Source organism: Bubalus bubalis, chromosome 9, assembly GCF_019923935.1.
Source record: "Bubalus bubalis isolate 160015118507 breed Murrah chromosome 9, NDDB_SH_1, whole genome shotgun sequence".
NCBI classification, from domain to species: domain Eukaryota; kingdom Metazoa; phylum Chordata; class Mammalia; order Artiodactyla; family Bovidae; genus Bubalus; species Bubalus bubalis.
This window is the reverse complement of record NC_059165.1, coordinates 107,964,680-107,985,328: the sequence shown is the minus strand read 5'-3', so window position 1 is coordinate 107,985,328 and position 20,649 is coordinate 107,964,680. Positions and strand designations below refer to the sequence as shown.

General features: G+C 42.2%; 1 protein-coding gene across 2 annotated transcripts in view; it reads right to left on the bottom strand.

Moving 5' to 3' along the window:
• Positions 1-20,288, bottom strand: part of ZNF354C (zinc finger protein 354C) — a 51,538-nt gene extending 31,250 nt beyond the window's left edge. The window contains exons 1-2 of one of the 2 annotated variants that reach the window (XM_025294061.3): positions 19,936-20,288; positions 17,790-17,877 (exon numbers count right to left, since the gene is read on the bottom strand). In XM_025294061.3, the coding sequence (XP_025149846.3) occupies positions 17,790-17,877; positions 19,936-20,015 (168 nt within the window). In that variant the 5' untranslated portion in view covers positions 20,016-20,288. The remainder of the gene's footprint in view (positions 1-17,789; positions 17,878-19,935) is intronic. The other variant, XM_025294064.3, reaches the window with a different exon arrangement.
• Between the last annotated feature and the right edge of the window lie 361 nt (positions 20,289-20,649).

Genomic DNA, 20,649 nt, shown 5'->3' with positions numbered 1-20,649 from the left:
TTTACACTCAGTCATATGAGTCACACATTCTGAATAAGAAAGAAAGAAAAAGAATCTAGATTTTCTTATCCTCTTTCCCCAGATTGTATGATTCTGATGCCCTTTTCTATGCCTTTTGCTGTTCCTTGTGTTTAGTCATTGCTTTCACAAATAGGATTTTTTTTTCTTTTAATCTGTATACTGGCTACTTTCCAACTGTGATTTCCTCCTTCCTATATCTTCTTGCTTCTTTTCTGTTTAGAGAAGATGTTTCAATATTTCTTTTAGGTATTATATTTATAATACCTAATTATATTATAGTATTGCTATATTTTTAAAATGTTTGCTAGTCTGAGAAAGTCTTTTTTTCACCTACTTTAAATGATAATCATGCTTGACAGAGTATTCTAGGTTGGAAATTTTTCTCTTTCAAGACTGAATATATTTTGTCACTTCAGCTGGCCTACAGTGTTTCTGAGGGAAATCTGCTCATAGCCTTAATGGATCTGTTTGTAATTAACTCTTTGTTTTTCTCTTGCTACCTTTAGAATCCTTTATCTTTTAACTTTTGACATTTTTATTATAATATATCTTGGAGTAGGTCTGCTTGGGCTTATCTTGTTTGGGGCCCTATGTACTTCCTTTATCTGGATATCTGTTTCCTTCCTACGTTTGGGAAGTTTTCAGCCATAATTTCTTCAAATATATTTTCAATCCCCTTTTATCTTTCTTCTCCTTCTGTGGATTGGCCTGCCTTATATTATGTCATTTGTCTCTTATATTGCTTTCATTTTTTCATTTGGCTTTCCATTGTTTTGATTGGGTAAATACCATTATTCAATCTTCTAGATCATTTATCCTTTCTTCTGTATTATTCATTCTTCTATTCTGTCTTGAGTGAAGCTTTTATCTTGGCAGATGAATGCTCCAATTTTCCTTGACTCCTCCTTATAGTTTCCACTCCTTTTTACAATAATCTGCATTTCTGCTGACAGTTTTTTTTTTTTTTTTAAGTAATTCAATATTTTCATTGCCTCCTTTTTGAACTCAGTGTCTGTTAGACTGAAGAGTCTGTTTCATTGTTTGTTCCTTCAGGGGAATTCTCTTGGTCTTTTAACTGACAGTGGTTTCTTTGCTTCTTCCGTTTGCTTATATTTTTCTAACTCAATGAGTTTCAAAAAAAACAAATATCTACTGTAGTCTTGGAGAGCTATTTATATGCAGGAACGCCCCTGCATGTCTTGTGTGGGTTTAATATTTTTTTTGATGTGAGGCCTTTTATGGTTTGTATATTTGCTGTCTCCTTCCCCAGCATGTGCTAGTCATTGATAGGGGTTATGCAAGTGCATGGCCTGCTCCCACACAGCAAGGCAAGGGCAGCAGTTGGCTCCCAGTGTGGGTCCCTCAGTGTAGGCAGCTAGTTGCATATACTCTGGGGAGGAAGGGGCAGTGGTTGGTGCTGCGTTGTGGGACTTTCAGCAGCAGTGATGGGTCACCAAGGGCACACCCTTGAGAAGGTGGGGGCAGGGACCTGCACCTGTTTACAGGATGCTTGGCGGTGGCAGTGGTTTGCAGCTGCCTCTGGAGTCTAAGACAGCAGCAGTGGCTTGCATCTGCCCCTGTAGGTAGCAGGTGGTGCCCTGCTGCCTACGAGCACACAGAGGAAGATGCTCCTTTGGAGAGCCTACCCCTCTCCTTGCATTACTCCCAACAATGGTGTCTTGCATCTCTGGCAGGTCCAGGCTTTTTCCTGGACTCCCTTGGTTCAGGCAAACCACACCCTAGACCTTCTGGCTGTCTTCATACAGTCAACCCTATGCTCTCCCCTGGGTCTGACTCCCAAAGCCCAAGTCTCAGAATCCAGCCCCAACCACTCCAATGGATGAGCTTGTCAAGTTGGGGAGTGCCAGTCAACAACAACTGTCTGTATAGTTCTCTCTTTGGTTTGCCCTCTCCAAACCTGTTACTGTGCTTTCTTCAGAGGCTTCAAAGTTCCCCCTGTGACCTGGCCAATCTGGCCACCAGTGAGAGGACGTCTCTGTGTGTAGAAAATTTTCCTCCTTCACAACTTTTCCTCCCTCCCAGTGGCACAGGTCCTGTCCTGATTTTCTTTCTTTCTTTTTCCTTTTGTCCTACCCAGTTACGTGGAGATACTCTTGCTCTTTTGTAGGTCTGAGGTCTTCTGCCTGCATTCAGTAGATGTTCTGTGAGAGTATTTCCAAATGTAGATGTATTTCTGATGTATATATGGTGAGAAGGTGAGCTCCACATCCTACTCCTTTGCCATCTTGATCTGCTACCCCCAAAGTTTTGTTACATATGTGGCTTGCATTCATGGTTCATATTATATTGTTATTGCACAGCACTGATCAGTGATGTGCCTAACTGTGGTTTCCTTTTTATTTATTCTGCTATCTCAGTTCAGTTCAGTTCAGTAGCTCAGTCGTGTCCAACTCTTTGTGACCCCATGAATCACAGTATGCCAGGCCTCTCTGTCCATCACCAACTCCTGAAGTTCACTCAAACTCATGTCCATCGAGTTGGTGATGCCATCCAGCCATCTCATCCTCTGTTGTCCCGTTCTCCTCTGCTATCTCACATGCTAGTAAAGTAATGCTCAAAATTCTCCAAGCCAGGCTTCAGCAATATGTGAACCGTGAACTTCCAGATGTTCAAGCTGGTTTTAGAAAAGGCAGAAGAACCAGAGATCAAATTGCCAACATCTGCTGGCTCATCGAAAAAGCAAGAGAGTTCCAGAAAAACATCTCTTTCTGCTTTATTGACTATGCCAAAGCCTTTGACTGTGTGGGTCACAATCAACTGTGGAAAATTCTGAAAGAGAGGGGAATACCAGACCACCTGACCTGCCTCTTGAGAAACCTTATATGCAGGTCAGGAAGCAACAGTTAGAAGTGGACATGGAACAACAGACTGGTTCCAAATAGGAAAAGGAGTATGTTAAGGCTGTATACTGTCACCCTGCTTATTTAACTTATGTACAGAGTACATCATGAGAAACACTGGGCTGGAGGAAGCACAAGCTTGAATCAAGACTGCCGGGAGAAATATCAATAACCTCAGATATGCAGATGACACCACCCTTATGGCAGAAAGTGAAGAAGAACTAAAGGGCCTCTTGATGAAACTGAACGAGAGTGAAAAAGTTGGCTTAAAGCTCAACATTCAGAAAACGAAGATCATGGCATCCGGTCCCATCACTTCACGGCAAATAGATGGAGAAACAGTGGCAACAGTGGCTGACTTTATTTTTATGGGCTCCCAAATCACTGCAAATGGTGATTGCAGCCATAAAATTAAAAGACACTTACTCCTTGGAAGGAAAGTTATGACCAAACTAGACAGCATATTCAAAAGCAGAGACATTACTTTGCCAACAAAGGTCCATCTAGTCAAGGCTATGGTTTTTCCAGTGGTCATGTATGGATGTGAGAGGTGGACTGTGAAGAAAGCTGAGCACCAAAGAACTGATGCTTTTGAACTGTGGTGTTGGAGAAGACTCTTGAGAGTCCCTTGGACTGCAAGGAGATCCAACCAGTCCATCCTAAAGGAGATCAGTCCTGGGTGTTCATTGGAAGGACTGATGCTGAAGCTGAAACTCCAATACTTTGGCCACCTGATGCGAAGAGCTGACTCATGGAAAAGACCCTGAAGCTGGGAAAGATTGAAGGCAGGAATAGGGGATGGCATAGGATGAGATGGCTGGATGGCATCACCAACTTGATGGACATGAATTTGAGTAAGCTCCAGGAGTTGGTGATAGACAGGGAAGCCTGGCGTGCTGCGGTTTGTGGGGTCGCAAAGAGTCGGACATGACTGAGCAACTGAACTGAACTGAACTACCCAGCTCAAGTGAAACTACAGGCTTCCCTTGTAGCTCAATTGGTAAAGAATCTGCCTGCAATGTAGGAGACCCAGGTCCATTTCCTGGGTCTGGAATATCCCCTGGAAAGGGAAATGGCAACCCACTCCAGTATTCTTGCCTGGAGAATCCCATGAACAGAGGAGCCTGGCAGGTTACAGTCCATGGGGTTGCAAGAGTCAGACATGACTTAGCGACTAGACCACCACCACCCAGTTCATATGTTTAAGTCCTAACCTCTAGAACTCTCAGACTCTGGAGATAAGGTCTTTGAAGATGTAAGTAAATTAGAATATAGTCTTTAGATTGGGCCCTAATCCAACATGCCTGGTGTCCTTATAAGAAGAGATTAGTATCCAGACATGTACATGCACAGAGGGAAGACCATGTAAGAATGCAGTGAGAATTGCGCCTTGCATTCTGCGAGCCAAGGAGACAGGCCTCAGAAGAAACCAAACCTGCCAACATCTTGATCTTAGACTTCTAGCCTCTAGGACTATGAGAAATACATTTCTGTTGTTTTCAGTCTGTGGCATTTTGTTATGGCAGCCTGAGCAGGCATCTTGCTGCTATACGTAGAATACGCACAGCAACCCCATATTCTCTCTGAACTTCCATCCCATCTCCCTGGGCCTTAGAATACTCCCAGCAAAATGACGTTCTTTTTCCTTTTAAATGTCATTAACTTTTTAAAAAGTGCACAATTAAACATAAAAACTTCAGAAAAATCAGAAAAAAAACCTGAAAATAAAATGAACAAATATATATCACATTAAATCCTATTATAGACAAGTTTTATTCATGTTTTAAGAATATATTACAAAATTCATATCCAACTGAACATTCATGTCTTGTTTTGGCCATTTCATTAAACAAAAGGAAAACAGACACATGCTAAAGAATATGAAGAGCACAAAAGAACACACAGTGATGTGTTTAGTAGCTCCATCCTATAGGTAATGGTATAAAGTTTCTCGTCTTTCTTTCCAGAAATGTTTTGTGCAAATACACATATGTATTCTTGTTTTTAATGGAAAAATTCTGAATCATGCTTAACTTGTATTGTACAGACTTGCCACATCTACATATACAAATCTTATTCTTTTTAACAACTTCATGATATATGCCATTGAACAGATACCAAAACTTAGTTATCATTTCCTTCATTGATGAGTATTTAGATGGTTTCTGTTTCTTGCTATCACATACAATGAGCAACGACCATTCTCACACAGATATCTCTGGGTATGTGTACACCTGTATTTATAACATCAAGTGGTAGAGGAGCTTCCCTAGTGAGTGGTAAAGAACTTCCCACCAATGCAGGAGACCTGGGTTCAATCCCTGATCCAGGAAGATCCCACATGCCACAGAGTAACTAAGCCTGTATGCCACGACTATTGAGCCTGTACTCTAGAACCTGGAAGCTGCAATTACTGAAGCCCATGTGGCCTAGAGCCAGTGCTCTGAAAAAAGAGAAACCACTGTAATGAGAAGCCCATGCACCACAACCAGAGAGAAGCCCCTGCTCTCTGCAACTAGAGAAAAGCTGCGCAGCAATGAAGACCCAGCAAAGCCAAATATAAACAGATTAAAAATACTATTTAAAAAAAAGATAAACTGGTGGAGATTGAACTACTGGCTCAAAGTACATGAACACTTTTAATTCTGATAGCTGTGGCAGACTGCACTATCCCAAGATGACCACACCCGTATACCTGCCATATAACATGCTCTTCTACAATGCGACACTGACGCTTCTCCCCCCAAGAAGTGGGGCCTAATTTCCTTTCTTTGAATCTGCACAGGGGATGCTGGGGGCTATGACAGCTAGAATTCAGTGGAGGTAAAGTTACGTGACTTCTGAGGCAAGAAGGTGCTTTCCACCAGGCTCACGTGATGCTCACCCTTGGAATCTGGCCGCCATACTATAAGCACAAGACACACAGAGACTACAGGTGGCTGTTTGATCCAACAACCCTAACTAAGGTCTCAGCCACAAGCTGGCATCAACTATGATACATGCGAGTGAAAGATACTTTATATGACTCTACCCTCTAACCTTTGGGCCTTTCAGCTAAGACCCCAGGCTTTGTATAGGACAGATAAATTGTGTCTGCTATCAGCCTGCATTCTCGATCCAGAGCAACTGTGAATAATAAAACATGATTACTGTTACATGCCCTTAAAATTCTTACTGACATACCATATATCACCTTCCCTGTTCAAAATACAACATTTAAATTGGATCATTTAAAATTACTCGATAAATGGAATACCTTCTTTCATGGATCACAGCCTTGTTATGGTGAAGGGGCTTACATAACTCAATGAAGCTATGAGCCTGCAGGGCTACCCAAGACAGATGGGTCATAGTGAAGAGTTCTGACACACTTTGGTCCACTGAAGGAGAAAATGGCAAACCACTACAATGTTCTTGCTCTGAGAACCCCATGAACAGTGTGAAAAGGGAAAAAGACACGATACTGGCAGATGAGTCCTGCAGGTTGGAAGGTGTCCAATATGCCACTAGGGAAGAGCAGAGGGCAATCGCTACTAGAGCCAGAAAGAATGAAGCAATTGGGTCACAGTGAAAATGATGTACAGCTGTGAATGTGTTTGGTGGTGAAAGTAAAGTCTGATGCTATAATAAACAAGATCACTTAGGAACCTGGAATGTTAGGTCCATGAATCAAGGTAAATTGGATGTGGTCAAGTAGGAGACGGCAAGAGTGAACATTGACATTTTAGAAGTCAGTGAACTAAAATGGATGAAAATGGGCAAATTTAATTCAAATGACCATTATATCTACTACTGCGGGCAAGAAACCCTTAGAAGAAATAGAGTAGCCCCTAGAGTCAACAAAAAATCTAAAATGCAGTTCTTGGATTCAGTTCAGTTCAGTCACTCAGCCGTGTCTGACTCTTTGCAACCCCATGAACCACAGCACACCAGGCCTCCCTGTCCATCACCTACTCTTGGAGTCCACACAAACCCATGTCCATTGAGTCAGTGATGCCATCCAACCATCTCATCCTCTGTCGGCCTCTTCTCCTCCTTCCCTCAATCTTTCCCAGCATCAGGGTCTTTTCCAATGAGTCAGCTCTTTGCATCAGGTGGCCAAAGTATTGGAGTTTCAGCTTCAACATCGGTCCTTCCAATGAACATCCAGGACTGATCTCCTTTAGAATGGACTGGTTGGATCTCCTTGCAGTCCAAGGGACTCTCAAGAGTCTTCTCCAACACCACAGTTCAAAAGCATCAATTCTTCAGCACTCAGCTTTCGTTACAGTCCAACTCTCATATCCATACATGACTACTGAAAAACCATAGCCTTGACTAGATGGACCTTTGTTGACAAAGTAATGTCTCTGCTTTTTAATATGCTGTCTAGATTGTTCATAACTTTCCTTCCAAGGAGTAAGTGTCTTTTAATTTCACGGCTGCAATCACCATTTGCAGTAATGGTGATTGTACTTGGGTACAATCTCAAAAATGACAGAATGATCTCAATTTGTTTCCAAGCAAACCATTCAACATCACAGTAATCAAAATTGATGCCCCATCCACTAATGCTGAAGAAGCTCAAGTTGATCAGTTCTATGAAGACCTATAAGACCTTCTAGAACAAATACCAAAAAAAAAAAAAAAATCTCTTTTTCATCATAGGGGACTGGAATGCAAAAGTAGAAAGTCAAGAGATACCTGGAGTAGCAGGCAAGTTTGGCCTTGGAATACAAAATGAAATAAAGGCTAACAGAGTTTTGTCAAGAGAATACACTGGCCATAGCAAACACCCTTTCAAAGCACAAGAGAAGACTCTACACATGGACATCATTAAAAAGTCAATACCAAAATCAGACTGATTATATTCTTTGCAGCAGAAGATGGAGAAGCTCTATACAGTCAGCAAAAACAAGACCCAGAACTGACTGTGGCTCAGGTGATGAGCACTCTATTTCAAAATTCAGCCTTAAATTGAAGAAAGTAGGAAAACTGAAAATGAAAGTGTTGGTCGCTCAGTTGTGCTCAACTCTTTGGGACCCCATAGACTGTAGCCACCTAGGCCCTCTGTCCATGGAATTCTCCAGGCAAGAATACTGGAGGGGGGTGCCATTCCCCTCTCCAGGGGAGATTCCCAATCCAGGGATCAACCCCAGGTCTCCCGCATTGCAGGCAGATTCTTTACCATCTGAGCCACCAGAGAAGCCAAAAGTAGGGAAAACTACTAGGCTAATCAGGTGTGACATAAATCAGATTTCTTATGATTAAACAGTAGGGCTTCCCAGGTGGCACTAGTGGTAAAGAACCCCTCTGCCAATGCAGGAGACATAAGACACATGGATTTGATCCCTGAGTTGGGAAGATCCCCCAGAGGAGGAAATGGCAACCCAGGCCAGTATTCTTGCCTGGAGAATCCCATGGACAGAGGAGCCTGGTGGGCTACAGTCCATAAGGTTGCAAAGAGTTGGATACAACTGAAGTGATTTAGCACACTTGACAATACAGTGGAGGTGAAGAATAGATTCAAGGGATTTGATCTGGTAGACAGAGCACCTGAAGAACTATGGATGGAGTTTTCTAACACTGTACAGCAGGCAGTGACCAAAACCATCCCAAAGAAAAATAAATACAAAATGGCAAAGTGGTTGTCTGAGGAGGCTTTACAAATAGCTGAGGAAAGAAGAGAGGTGAAAGGCAAGGGAGAAAGGGAAAGATATACACAACTGAATGCAGAGCTCCAGAGAATAGCAAGGAGAAATAAGAAGGCCTTTTTAAATTAAAAATGCAAAGAAATAGAGGAAAACAACTCAATGGGAAAGACTACAGATTCCTTTAAGAAAAGTGGAGATATCAAGGGAATATTTCATGCAAGGATGGGCATGATAAAAGACAGAAATAGCAAGGACTTAACAGAAACAGAAGAGATTAAGAAGAGGTGGCAAGAATACACAGAAGAACTATACAAAAAAGATCTTCATGACCTGGATAACCATGATGGTATGGTCATTCACCTAGAGCCAGACATCCTGGAGGGTGAAGTCAAGTGGGCCTTAGGAAGCATCGCTATGAACAAAGCTAGTGGAGGTGATGGAATTCCACCCAAGCTATTTAAAATCCGAGAGATAATGCTGTGAAAGTGCTGCACTCAATATGCCAGCAAGTTGGAAAACTCAGCAGTGGCCACAGGACGGGAAAAGGTCAGATTTCATTCAATCTCAAAGAAGGGCACTGCCAAAGAATGTTCAAACTATGATACAATTGGATTTATTTCACACACTAGCAAGGTTACGCTCAAAATCCATCAATCTAGGTTTCAGCAGTATGTGAGCCAAGAACTTCCAGTCGTATAAGCTAGGTTTAGAAAAGGCAGAGGAACAAGAGACCAAATTGCCTACATTTCTTGTACCATAGAGAGAGTAACAGAATTCGAGAAAAACATCTACTTCTACTTCACTAGCTTTGAATGTGTGGATCACAATAAACTATGGAAAATTCTTAAAGAGATGGGAGTACCAGACTATCTTGTCTCCTGAGAAACCTGTATGCAAATCAAGAAGCAACAGCTACAACCTGACCTGGAACAACGGACTGGTTCCAAATGGGGAAACGGTCACTCAGTCGTGTCTGACTCTTTGTGACCCCACGGACTGCAGCACGCCAGGCTTCCCTGTCCATCACCAACTCCCAGAGCCTACTCAAATTCATGTCCATCGAGTCTGTGATGCCATCCAACCATCTCATCCTCTGTTGGCCCCTTCTCCTCCCGCCTTCAATCTTTCCCAGAATCAGGGTCTTTTCCAAGGAATTAGTTCTGCGCATCAGGTGGCCAAAGTATTGGAGCTTCAGCATCAGTCCTTCCAATGTATATTCAGGGCTGATTTCCTTTAGGATTAACTGGTTGGATCTCCTTGCAGTCCAAGAGACTCTCAAGAGTCTTCTCTAACACCACAGTTCAAAAGCATCAATTCTTTGGCCCTCAGCTTTCATTACAGTCCAACTCTCACATCCATACAGGACTACTGGAAAAACCATAGCTGTGACTAGACGGAACTCTATTAGCAAAGTAATGTCTCTGCTTTTGAATATGCTGTCTAGGTTGGTTATAATTTTTCTTCCAAGGAGCAAGTGTCTTTTAATTTCATGGTTGCAGTCACCATCTGCAGTGATTTTGGAGCCCAAGAAAATAAAGTGTGTCACTGTTTCTATTGTTTCCCCATCTATTTGCCATGACATGATAGGACTGGATGCCATGATCTTAGTTTTCTGAATGTTGAGTTTTAAACCAACTTTTTCACTCAACTCTTTCACTTTCATCAAGAGGCTCTTTAGCTCTTCTTCGCTTTCTGCCATAAGGGTGGTGTCATCTGCATATCTGAGGGTATTGATATTTCTCCCGTCAATCTTGATTCCAGCTTGTGCTTCATCCAGCCCGGCATTTTGCATGATATACTCTGCACATAAGTTAAACAAGCAGGGTGACAATATACAGAGGGTGACGTACTCCTCTCCCGATTTGGACCAGTCTGTTGTTCCATGTCAAGTTCTAACTGTTAGAAATTGGGAAAAGAGTACATCAAAGGAGTACACCCTGCTTATTTAAGTTATATGCAGAATATATCAAGTGAAATGCTGGGCTGGATGAATCCCAAGCTGGAATCAAGATTACCAGGAGAAATATCAAAACCTCAGATGTGCAGATCATACCACTCCCATGGCAGAAAGTGAAGAGGGCCTAAAGAGTCTCTGAATAAGGGTGAAAGAAGAGAGTGAAAAAGCTGGCTTAAAACTCAACATTCAGAAAACTAAGATCATGGCATCCAATCTCATCCCTTCATGGCAAATATAAGGGTAAAAAATGGAACCAGTGACAGATTTTATTTTCTTGGGTTCCAAAATCACTGCAGACAGTGACTGCAGCCATAAAATTAAAAGATGCTTGCTCCTTGGAAGGAAAGCTATCATAAATGTAAATAGCATATTAGAAAGCAGAGACATTGCTTTGCTGACAAAGGTCCATATAGTCAAAGCTATGGTTTTTCCAATAGTTATGTACAGATGTGAGAGTTGGACCATAAAAATGTCTGAGTGTTGAAGAACTGATGCTTTCAAACTGTGGTGCTGGTGAAGGTTCTTGAGAGTCCCTTGGACCACACGATCAAACCAGTCAATCCTAAAGGAAATCAGTCCTGAATATTCACTGGAAGGACTGATGTTGAAGCTGAAACTCCAACACTTTGGCCACCTGATACATAGAGCCGACTCATTTGAAAAGACCCTAATGGTGAGAAGGATTGAAGGCAAAAGGAGAAGAGGGCAACAGAAAATGAGATGATTGGATGGCATCACCTATTCAATGGACATGTATTTGAGCAAACTCCAGGAGTTAATAGAGGACAGAGGAGCCTCCTGTGCTGCAGTTCACTGGATCACAAAGAACTGCACATGACTTAGCAAGTGAACAACAGCAAAAAACCATATCATATTCAAACACAGAAATCCAAAAATGAAGGAAAAATACATGTTACCTACAGAGGAACAAACACATGTTATCTAAGAATTACAGTGGATCTCATGAGAAACCACAGAAATATGAAGATAAATATTTAAAGTATTTAAAGAAAACACTAATCTACAATTCCATATTCAGGGAAATCAAAGTGATGAAAAATACTTTCTCAGACAAAAAATTCATTACCAGCAGATCTGTCCTGCAAGAAAATGATGAAAGAAGTTCTTCAGGGAGAAAGAAAATAACACAGATCAGAAATGTGAATCTACATTAAGGAAGAGTGACAAAGAAGGAATAAATCAAGATATTTTTCTTATTCTTAATTGATCTAAAAGATAGCTGTTTAATTAAAGTAATAATAACAATGAATTTGGTGATTATATTAAGTGATGAGTAAAATGACTGACAATAATGCCATAAGAGATGGGTGGGAAGAATTGGGATTACTCTGTTAACAAGGTATTTGTAGTACGTAGGAAGTATTATTCAAAGGTAGACTCACAATTAGTGGTAATTTATACTGCAAACTGCAGGACAATCATTTATTTAAAAAAAAAAAAAGAAGTATTACTGATATGTAGAGACAGTACAAAGATCTGTGTTGCCAGTGGTTTGGAGTGGGGCAGAGGAAGATTGTTGAATAGGTGGAGTAAAGAGAAATTTTTTGGACAGTGAAACTATTCTGTATAATATTGTAATGGTGGCTATAAGACACAATGCATTTTTCAAAACTCATAGAAATTTACAACACAAAGAGTGAAATTTAATGTATGCAAATTTTAAAAAGTCATTTAGGATGTTGGGGGATCCCAGGATGGAACAGAGAATCTGAGAGAACCATCTAAACATAATCAAATGTATGACATAACCTAATGGAGGAAGTGGTACAAATGATGCCGACTTTCTTAACTCTGGAAATGAGTGGGGGCTGTAAGACAAAAGGAACTGTACATAAGTATTGTACTCTAGTCGATAAAGAAGTTTTTTTCGGTAAAGTAGTTTTTTGTTGTTGTTCGGTTGCTGAGTTGTCTATGACTCTTTGCAACTCCAAGGACTGTAGCACTCCAGGCTCCTCTGTCTTTCCAATGAATATTCAGGGTTGATTTCCTTTGGGATTGACTGGTTTGATCTCCTTGCAGTCCAAGAGACTCTCAAGAGTCTTCCCCAACACCACAGTTCAAGAGAATCAATTCTTTGGCACTCAGCTTTCTTTATTGGTCCAACTCTCACATCCATTCATGACTACTGGAAAAACCATAGCTTTGACTATATGGACCTTTGCCAACAAAGTGATGTCTATTTTTTACACATATAGACTGGAATTGAATGGTTAAAGTCAAAGGATGGCAGATGGTGGGAGCTATGTTTCTCACTGTTGTTGGAATGGGAGGTTAGAGGTAAGGAAGGGGAGCAGGCTAGAAAGATCCCCATGGTAATAAATTAAAGTTGGAGATATCAGTATGAACTAATACATAGCTTAACACAGATACAAATGGTTACATATAGAAATGTACACACATACACAAAACACAGATGGTTACATATAAAAATACACACACACACACACACAGAGGTTAGTATACACGTATATTTCCTTGTCAGCTAAGAGAATCTAAAAGCAAAGACACGCCAGTAGCAATGAGTAAACCTAAGGCCCAGATCTTGTTTTTTAATATTATTCTCCAAGAAAAAGAACTAAGGCTACTAGAGAAGTAGCTGATTTTGATACTGGGAAGCCTAGAGCATCTTATAGTACCAAACGTAAGGAAGTGCTCCAAAAGCAAAACAAAAAAAGTACATATTGATAGTGGTATGTCAAAGGGACAGAGTAAAAAGTGAAAGAGCTCCTACTGGCCAAAGATGGAACAATTTGAGCAAACAAAATAAAGCAGTTCTAGATTATAACCTAAAATATAAAATAAAAATCTGAAAATCCATATTGATATAAATGGGGAAGACGTGACATTCCTCCATTTAGAATTCCAGATAATTTATGTAGATTCTCTACCCTCAAGGAGATGGAACATACCCCCTCCTCCTTATATGTGGGCTGCACATAGTGACTTCTGTTCAAAGAGGACAGTGTGGGAAGATGGAAAAAGAAAGTTTGCTATAGAGAAACCTGGCAAAAATACCTTAGTTAGGTGATTAGGTCAATATCAACAATGATGAGTTATGTTATTAATATGTAGTTTTGATGATGTAATAAGAATTACACTTTACCTCTAATTCTCCCCAAAACCTCTAACTTCAGCCCTACATTAAGAAAAACATCAGACATACCATAACAGAGGAACATTCTACAAAACATCTATCTAACCAATACTTTTCAAAACTGTTACGGTCATCAAAAATGAGGAGAGGTGGGAAACTGAGAGCCAGGAGGAGCCTAAGGGAAATATGACAACTAAATGTAGTGTGGCATCCTGGATGGGATGGAACAGAAAAAGGACTCAGAGAAAAACTAAAGAAATCTGAATAAAGCATGGACTTTAGTTAATCACAGTGTATCAATACTGGCTCATTAACTACAATGAATATTTCATAATAATGCAAAATGTTAGTAACAGGGAAAACTGGGTACAGGGTGTATGTTAATTATGGTAGCATCTTTGCAATCTGAAACTATCCTGAAAAAAATTTTTTAAAATAGTGACAATAACAAAAACAAATATTGATTTATGGCCAAAAAAAGTTAACTGACAAACTATAAATCAATAGCACCGAGTCCTATGTACCTTTTTCCCACAGGATAAATTACAGGCTGCATGGAAATAGAAGAGAATAAGGAATATTGGTAAAATCTGGAAATATCCTGCTTTTTCCAAAAATTATGTTTGTTTGCTATTTGATTTTTCTAACAGACAGCAGAGAGAAATTCACCTTTTATGACCCTTAATGAAGAAAGAAGTTGAAATTGAGTATTACTACTGAACTGGTTCAAAGGAAGTAACGAGATCTGTAATTGGGTCACTTCGGCTCTAAGAGACTTAATCAAAAGGGTTATATACTAAATTACTGGTCCACAGTTTGCATCTCCACTGGTTCTGCATTGCAAACATACTACTCTACATCTTCCTTTAGCCAAAATCAAGTAAGTCTCTCCAGCTTGGGAGTGTGGGAAAGCTCAGACAGTGGAAGTCCTACCTCTTGACAGAGGGTAGCCCAGGTTACTGCTGGGTTTTGCTTTGCAGTGCATTGTGCTGATTTTATATTCTGGTTTCTGGAAACATCCATCTTCTTGTAACTAAAGAATCAAAGTAAAGTCTAGCCTAGAGATTTCAGGACCAAATCTGGCAGATCCTAAAATAATGCTGTTACTAACAATAGTGACAGCTAGCATTTATTGAGATTTAATCTGTACCATGAGCTGCTCTTAATACTCTACATAATACGTTTTCAGAGCATGTTAACTGTATAGACTGTCTTGTCTGGGTTCAAAAGTCAGCTGTACTACTGTGAGATCTCTTCAGGAAAATTAGAGATACCAAGGGAACATTTCATGCAAAGATGGGCACAATAAAGGACAGAAATGGTATGGACCTAACAGAAGCAGAAGATATTAAGAAGAGGTGGCAGGAATACACAGAAGAACTATACAAAAAAAGATCTTCATGACCCAGATAATCATGATGGTGTGATCACTCACCTAGAGCCAGACATCTTGGAGTGTGAAGTCAAGTGGGCCTTAGGAAGCATAACTACAAACCAAGCTAGTGGAGGTGATGGAATTTCAGGTGAGCTATTTCAAATCCTAAAAGATGATCTTGGGAAAGTGCTGCTCTCAATATGTCCACAAATTTGGAAAACTCAGCAGTGGCCACAGGACTGGAAAAGGTCAGTTTTCATTCCAATCCCAAAGGCAGTGCCAAAGAATGTTCAAACTACCACACAATTGCATTCATCTCACATGTTAGCAAAGTAATGCTTAAAATTCTCCAAGCCAGGCACAACAGTACGTGAACCAAGAACTTTCAGATGTTCAAGTTAGATTTAGAAAAGGCAGAGAAATCATAGATCAAATTGCCAACATCCATTGGATCATAGAAAAAGCAAGAGAGTTCCAGAAAAACATCTACTTCTGCTTCATTGACTACACCAAAGCCTTTGACTGTGCATCACAACAAACTGTGGAAAATTCTTCAAGAGATGGGAATACCGGATGACCTTACCGGCCTCCTGAGAAACCTGTATGCAGGTCAAGAAGTAACAGCTAGAACTGGATATGGAACAACGGACTGGTTCAAAATTGGGAAAGGAGTATGTCAGGGCTGTATACTGTCATCCTGCTTATTTAACTTATATGCAGAATACATCATGTGAAATGCCAGGCTGGATGAAGCACAAGCTGGAATCAAGATTGTAGGGAGAAATATCAATAACCTTAGTTATGCAAATGACACCACCCTTATAGCAGAAAGTGAAGAGGAACTAAAGAACCTCTTGATGAAGTGGACAGTGGAGAGTGAAAAAGTTGGCTTAAAACTCAACATTCAAAAAATGAAGATCATGGCATCCAGTCTCATCACTTCATGGCAAATAGATGGGGAAACAATGGAAACAGTGACACACTTTATTTTCTTGGGCTCCAAGATCATTGCAGATGGTGACTGCAGCCATGAAATTAAAAGACACTTGCTTCTTGGAAGAAAAGCTATGACAAACCTAGACAGTATATTAAAAAGCAGAAACATTACTTTGCCGACAAAGGTCCATCTAGTCAAAGCTATGCTTTTTCCAGTAGTCATGTATGGATGTGAGAGTTGGACCATAAAGAAAACTGAATGCCGAAGAGCTGATGCTTTTGAACTGTACTGTTTTGGAAGACTCATAAGAGTCCCTTGGATTGCAAGGAGATCAAACCAGTCAATCCCAAAGGAAATCAATCCTGAGTATTCATTGGAAGTACTGAGGCTGAAGCTGAAGCTCCAATACTTTGGCTACCTAATGTCAAGAGCCGACTCACTAGCAAAGACCCTGATGCTGGGAAAGACTGAAGGCAGAAGGAGACAGGGACGACAGAGGATGAGATGGTTGGATGGCATCACTGACTCTATGGACATGTTTGAGCAAGCCCCGGCAGATGGTGAAGGACAGGGAAACCTGGCATGCTGCAGTCCATGGGGTCGCAAAGAGTTGAACATGACTGAGCAACTGAACAACAAAACTGTGATTAAGTTAATTGCTTCTCTGTGCCCCAGTTTCCCCATCTGTAAAATGCAGATATTAGCAGTCCTCTATTAGCAAGTTTAAACGAGGCATGTATATTACTAACCACACTTACATATGAGGAAATAAGCACAGAGGGAGAAATTAATTTTATTTCATCACATTCTTAGTCCGCATGTGAACTCATAAAATCAACTTCCAGAGTCCACATTTTCAAACTGTGGGCTGCTACTACTTTTTAGAAAAGCAGCCAGTGACAAACAAGGGAAGAAAGTTGGTGTTGGGAGAATAACAGAATTTCCATGTAGAAATATTTCATAAGAGTTTGGGAATGACAGACTGGATCTTTAGGAAAAAGTTCAGGTCTGAGGAGAGAGAGTCAATAAAGATCCTGAGAAAAAAGAGAGTTAAATAATGAAAAAAGAGAGTTAAATAATGAAAAGAGATCTCAAAAGGACCAAGAAACAAGAGCCGGAGGGGGATCTGAAATAGCAGGGAAAAAAACAAAAGAGAAGGAGATAGAGACACCCAATGGACGAGAGGGATATGAGACGGCTTAGCATCACAGTTGCACAAGGCAGAGAAAGTGCCAAGAAAGAGGGAGTCCTTTGTCCTCCCCAATGTCAGCCTGAGAGCCCAGGTCAAGTTCAGTTCCTTCTGTGATGCCCACCAGGTGTCAGTCCTAACCTTCAGTATCAGCTCAAAATAACTCCACTTCTCCAATCTCTTCCCTGAATTTTCTTGGGCATTTGGTCATTTCCTAAGATCAGTACCAAACTCCCTGAGGACAGAAATAACACCTCTCCTCTCTATATCCCCTCTGTATCCCCAGTGACACGCACAGCACCCTGTACATTGTCAGTGCTCAACAATGCCTACTGAGCGTGTCTCTTGGCCCTTCCATGGCTTTGCTCCAGTGACACCCTATCACCAGTGACGATAAAGACTGCCTATACCCCTGCTCTTCACCAAGCACCTATCCTATCTGGAAGCCTATGTTCAGAGCCGACTCAATCCCTGCTCATGAAGTGAGTTTGGGTGTGAATTAAGAGTGACCTCTGTCTAGGGACAGAGGATGCACATTCCTCAGCAACCCCTTGGTAAGTCCAGGATCATGGGAAAAACCATCAGACTCTAGATTCACCATAGTTTTCACTGGAAAGCAAAGTAGCTGGACAAAGAATGGAAATATATCCACCATCTCTGAACACAGTGGGAAATTCATGGAAAAGACAAAATGTACTTACTGTCACCTGAGCAGGCAGCAAATCCAAGGCCATTCTTTCCTTCTCAGTTTTCCTGTCAAGGGAGAGCAGAGTGCTTGACAAGGTAGATCTGCAAAGAAAAAAGGTGTCATGAAGAACTCTGGTGTCAAAGCATGGCTTGGAAAAAGGAAGTTACAACTACCCATAATGTCTATTAGGACCGAACAAAGTCATGCCATATAAATGACACAAACCAAGTTTAAAAGTGTGCCTGCTGCTGCTGCTGCTAAGTCGCTTCAGTCGTGTCCGACTCTGTGTGACCCCATAGACAGCAGCCCACCAGGCTCCCCCGTCCCTGGGATTCTCCAGGCAAGAACACTGGAGTGGGTTGCCATTTCCTTCTCCAATGCATGAAAGGGAAAAGTGAAAGTGAAGTCGCTCAGTCATGTCTGACCTTCGCGACCCCATAGACTGCGGCCTACCAGGCTGCTCTGTCCATGGGATCTTCCAGGCAAGAGTACTGGAGTGGGATGCCATTGCCTTCTCCGAAAAGTGTGCCTACTAAGCCAATTAAGTTCTAAGACAATTTGCCAACCTCCACCTCCACCTTGTATTAACCATACTTCTAATTTCCATATATAGATGCTTTTTAGCATCCACTGGGCTCTATTAGCTGTATCTAAGCAAATTGCGACTCATCACAGGCTTCTGGAGTCCTGAAGATAGTTTTCAACTATACATTCAAATGGTCACAGCGAATGTGAGTGTCCCAGACTGCCACTTTCAAACCTATCTAGCCAATCCTAAGCCTGTTTGCCTTGCTTCACCCTTTCCTTCCTGAAGAAACCACAATAAAGGAGTCTGCCCACACATGTCGTCTCTTTTTCTATGGAGTTGTTAGGGGAAGCACACTGACTGAAACCACCCATCCTGGCCAGGCACCATAGTAACCATTTGCATGAGTTGTTTTACAACAGGACGTCCTAGTAAGGAACAGGGAACTAATAAGCCTCCACCAACCAGAAGAGTTCGGGAAAGGTCAAAAGGAGACATTACCTGTCTGACCACCTCCCAGAATCCTTCTCTCTGGCATCCATCGTGGCTGAACAAGGTGTGCACCACCAGGAAGGACCCTGAGTCAGAATGATTGGCTAAGGACAACCCGGAAACTAATCCCATCACCATAAAACCCGAGACTGCAAGCCATGTGACAGAGCTGTTCTCCTGGGTTTCCTTACCCTACTGCTCTCCACCCGGGTGCCCTTTCCCAATAAAATCTCTTGCTTTGTCAGCACATGTGTCTCCTCGGACAATTCATTTCCGAGTGTTAGACAAGAGCCCAGTTTCGGTCCCTGGAAGGGGTCCCCCTTCCTTCAACAGGATGACCAACGGGTGCTCCTGAGTGGCTCTTTCCTGGACTGCTGTGTTCTTTCCAGGGAAGTGTCGCACATAATGCACACCAATTTGGATGCCACTCCTAAACACAAATTCCGCAAGTGCCACCTCTTTTAGCATCCACAGCTCCCCAAATCCTTTGTTCTTCATACACAAACCCCAACTGGGAAAGCCAGGTAAGAGACGTCGGCAGACCACTGTCAGAGAAGAGTGGTGGCCAAGGCTGCTGCACTAGCCACCTAAGTTTGCAGGAGGCTCTACAGGTACAGCACCTGGCATGAAAGCTCAACAAACCGAGTGTGCTGTGTACTGTCAGCCAGAGAAGGAAAGCTGCTGTACAAGTACCATAGTTACTCTACGATGCACATCTTCTCCCCATCTTGAATCTTGCATGTATCATTTAATCCGCACAACCACTCTAAAAAGTATTGCTACCTCATATTACAGATGTGAGGGAGGCTGAGAACCAGGGAGTCTAGTGACCTTCCCCAAGAAACAAAACTGCTAAGTATACAGTAGAGGCAAAAAGGATCATGGTGGAGTCCAAGGCCCCAGTTAATGTGGCAAATTAGCTGTCCACCTGTGCCTCATTTTCTTCATCTGTAAAACAGGATCTACCTATTATCTGAGCTTGAAATGAATTCATTCATCCAAGGCGCCAGACTAGCACCTGGCACAGACAAGGTCTCCATAGGCATTGTTATTGTTGTTACTGTCTGTTTCATCAGAAATTTCTGAAAAGCCAGCCACAAAAGACTCCCACCAACAGCAGTCCCGGACGACCCCAACTCACCTGACGGGGCGCTCCCTCCCCGCGACTCTCCCTGGGGAGGGGTGGGAGTGGGGGCAGGGCAGTGACTCCCCTTGAAGCATCGCGGCCTGGGCCGTGCAGACCGCCTCCAGACCCACTCGGCCTCGGTATCTCCCTGGTGCCTGCGCGCAGCCCCGCCCGGCCGGCACACCTCCCAGCCCAGACCCGCACACGTGCTGGCTCTGACTGCCACCGGAAGATGCAACCGAGAGGATCTCAGTCCCCGGTAGGCCGCCCTAGCAGAGCCGGGATCACCCGCGCCACGAGCCCCGAGAAAGCCGCAAGCCCTCCTTGCAGCCCCGCAAACCCAGGAGAACTACGACTCCCGGCATGCCTATGGGCTCGCGCCTACTACACTTCCCAGGGGCGCCGCTGGCGCCGCCGCTTCCCAGACGGGAAGGGTCTCCCTTCTGGGGAGCTGTTGGGCCTAGCTGTTAGTCTCCTGGGGTTGCAGTGCGAGGGGCCGTTCACGTTAACAGATAAGGCCGGTTATCTCCTCCAAAATGCTTCCTGCCTAAATCAGCTGCGTGACTTGTTTTGTTAGACAGGCAAAATCATTTGAATAAAAACCCTGAATTTTGACGCCTTTAAGGACAGTGCTACCTAGCTCCTACCAGCTAGTTTTGATTGTTTTTAATTATTTTAATGTGTACACGGAGGATAATGTATGAACAAGTATGTTTAAGCATAATGAAA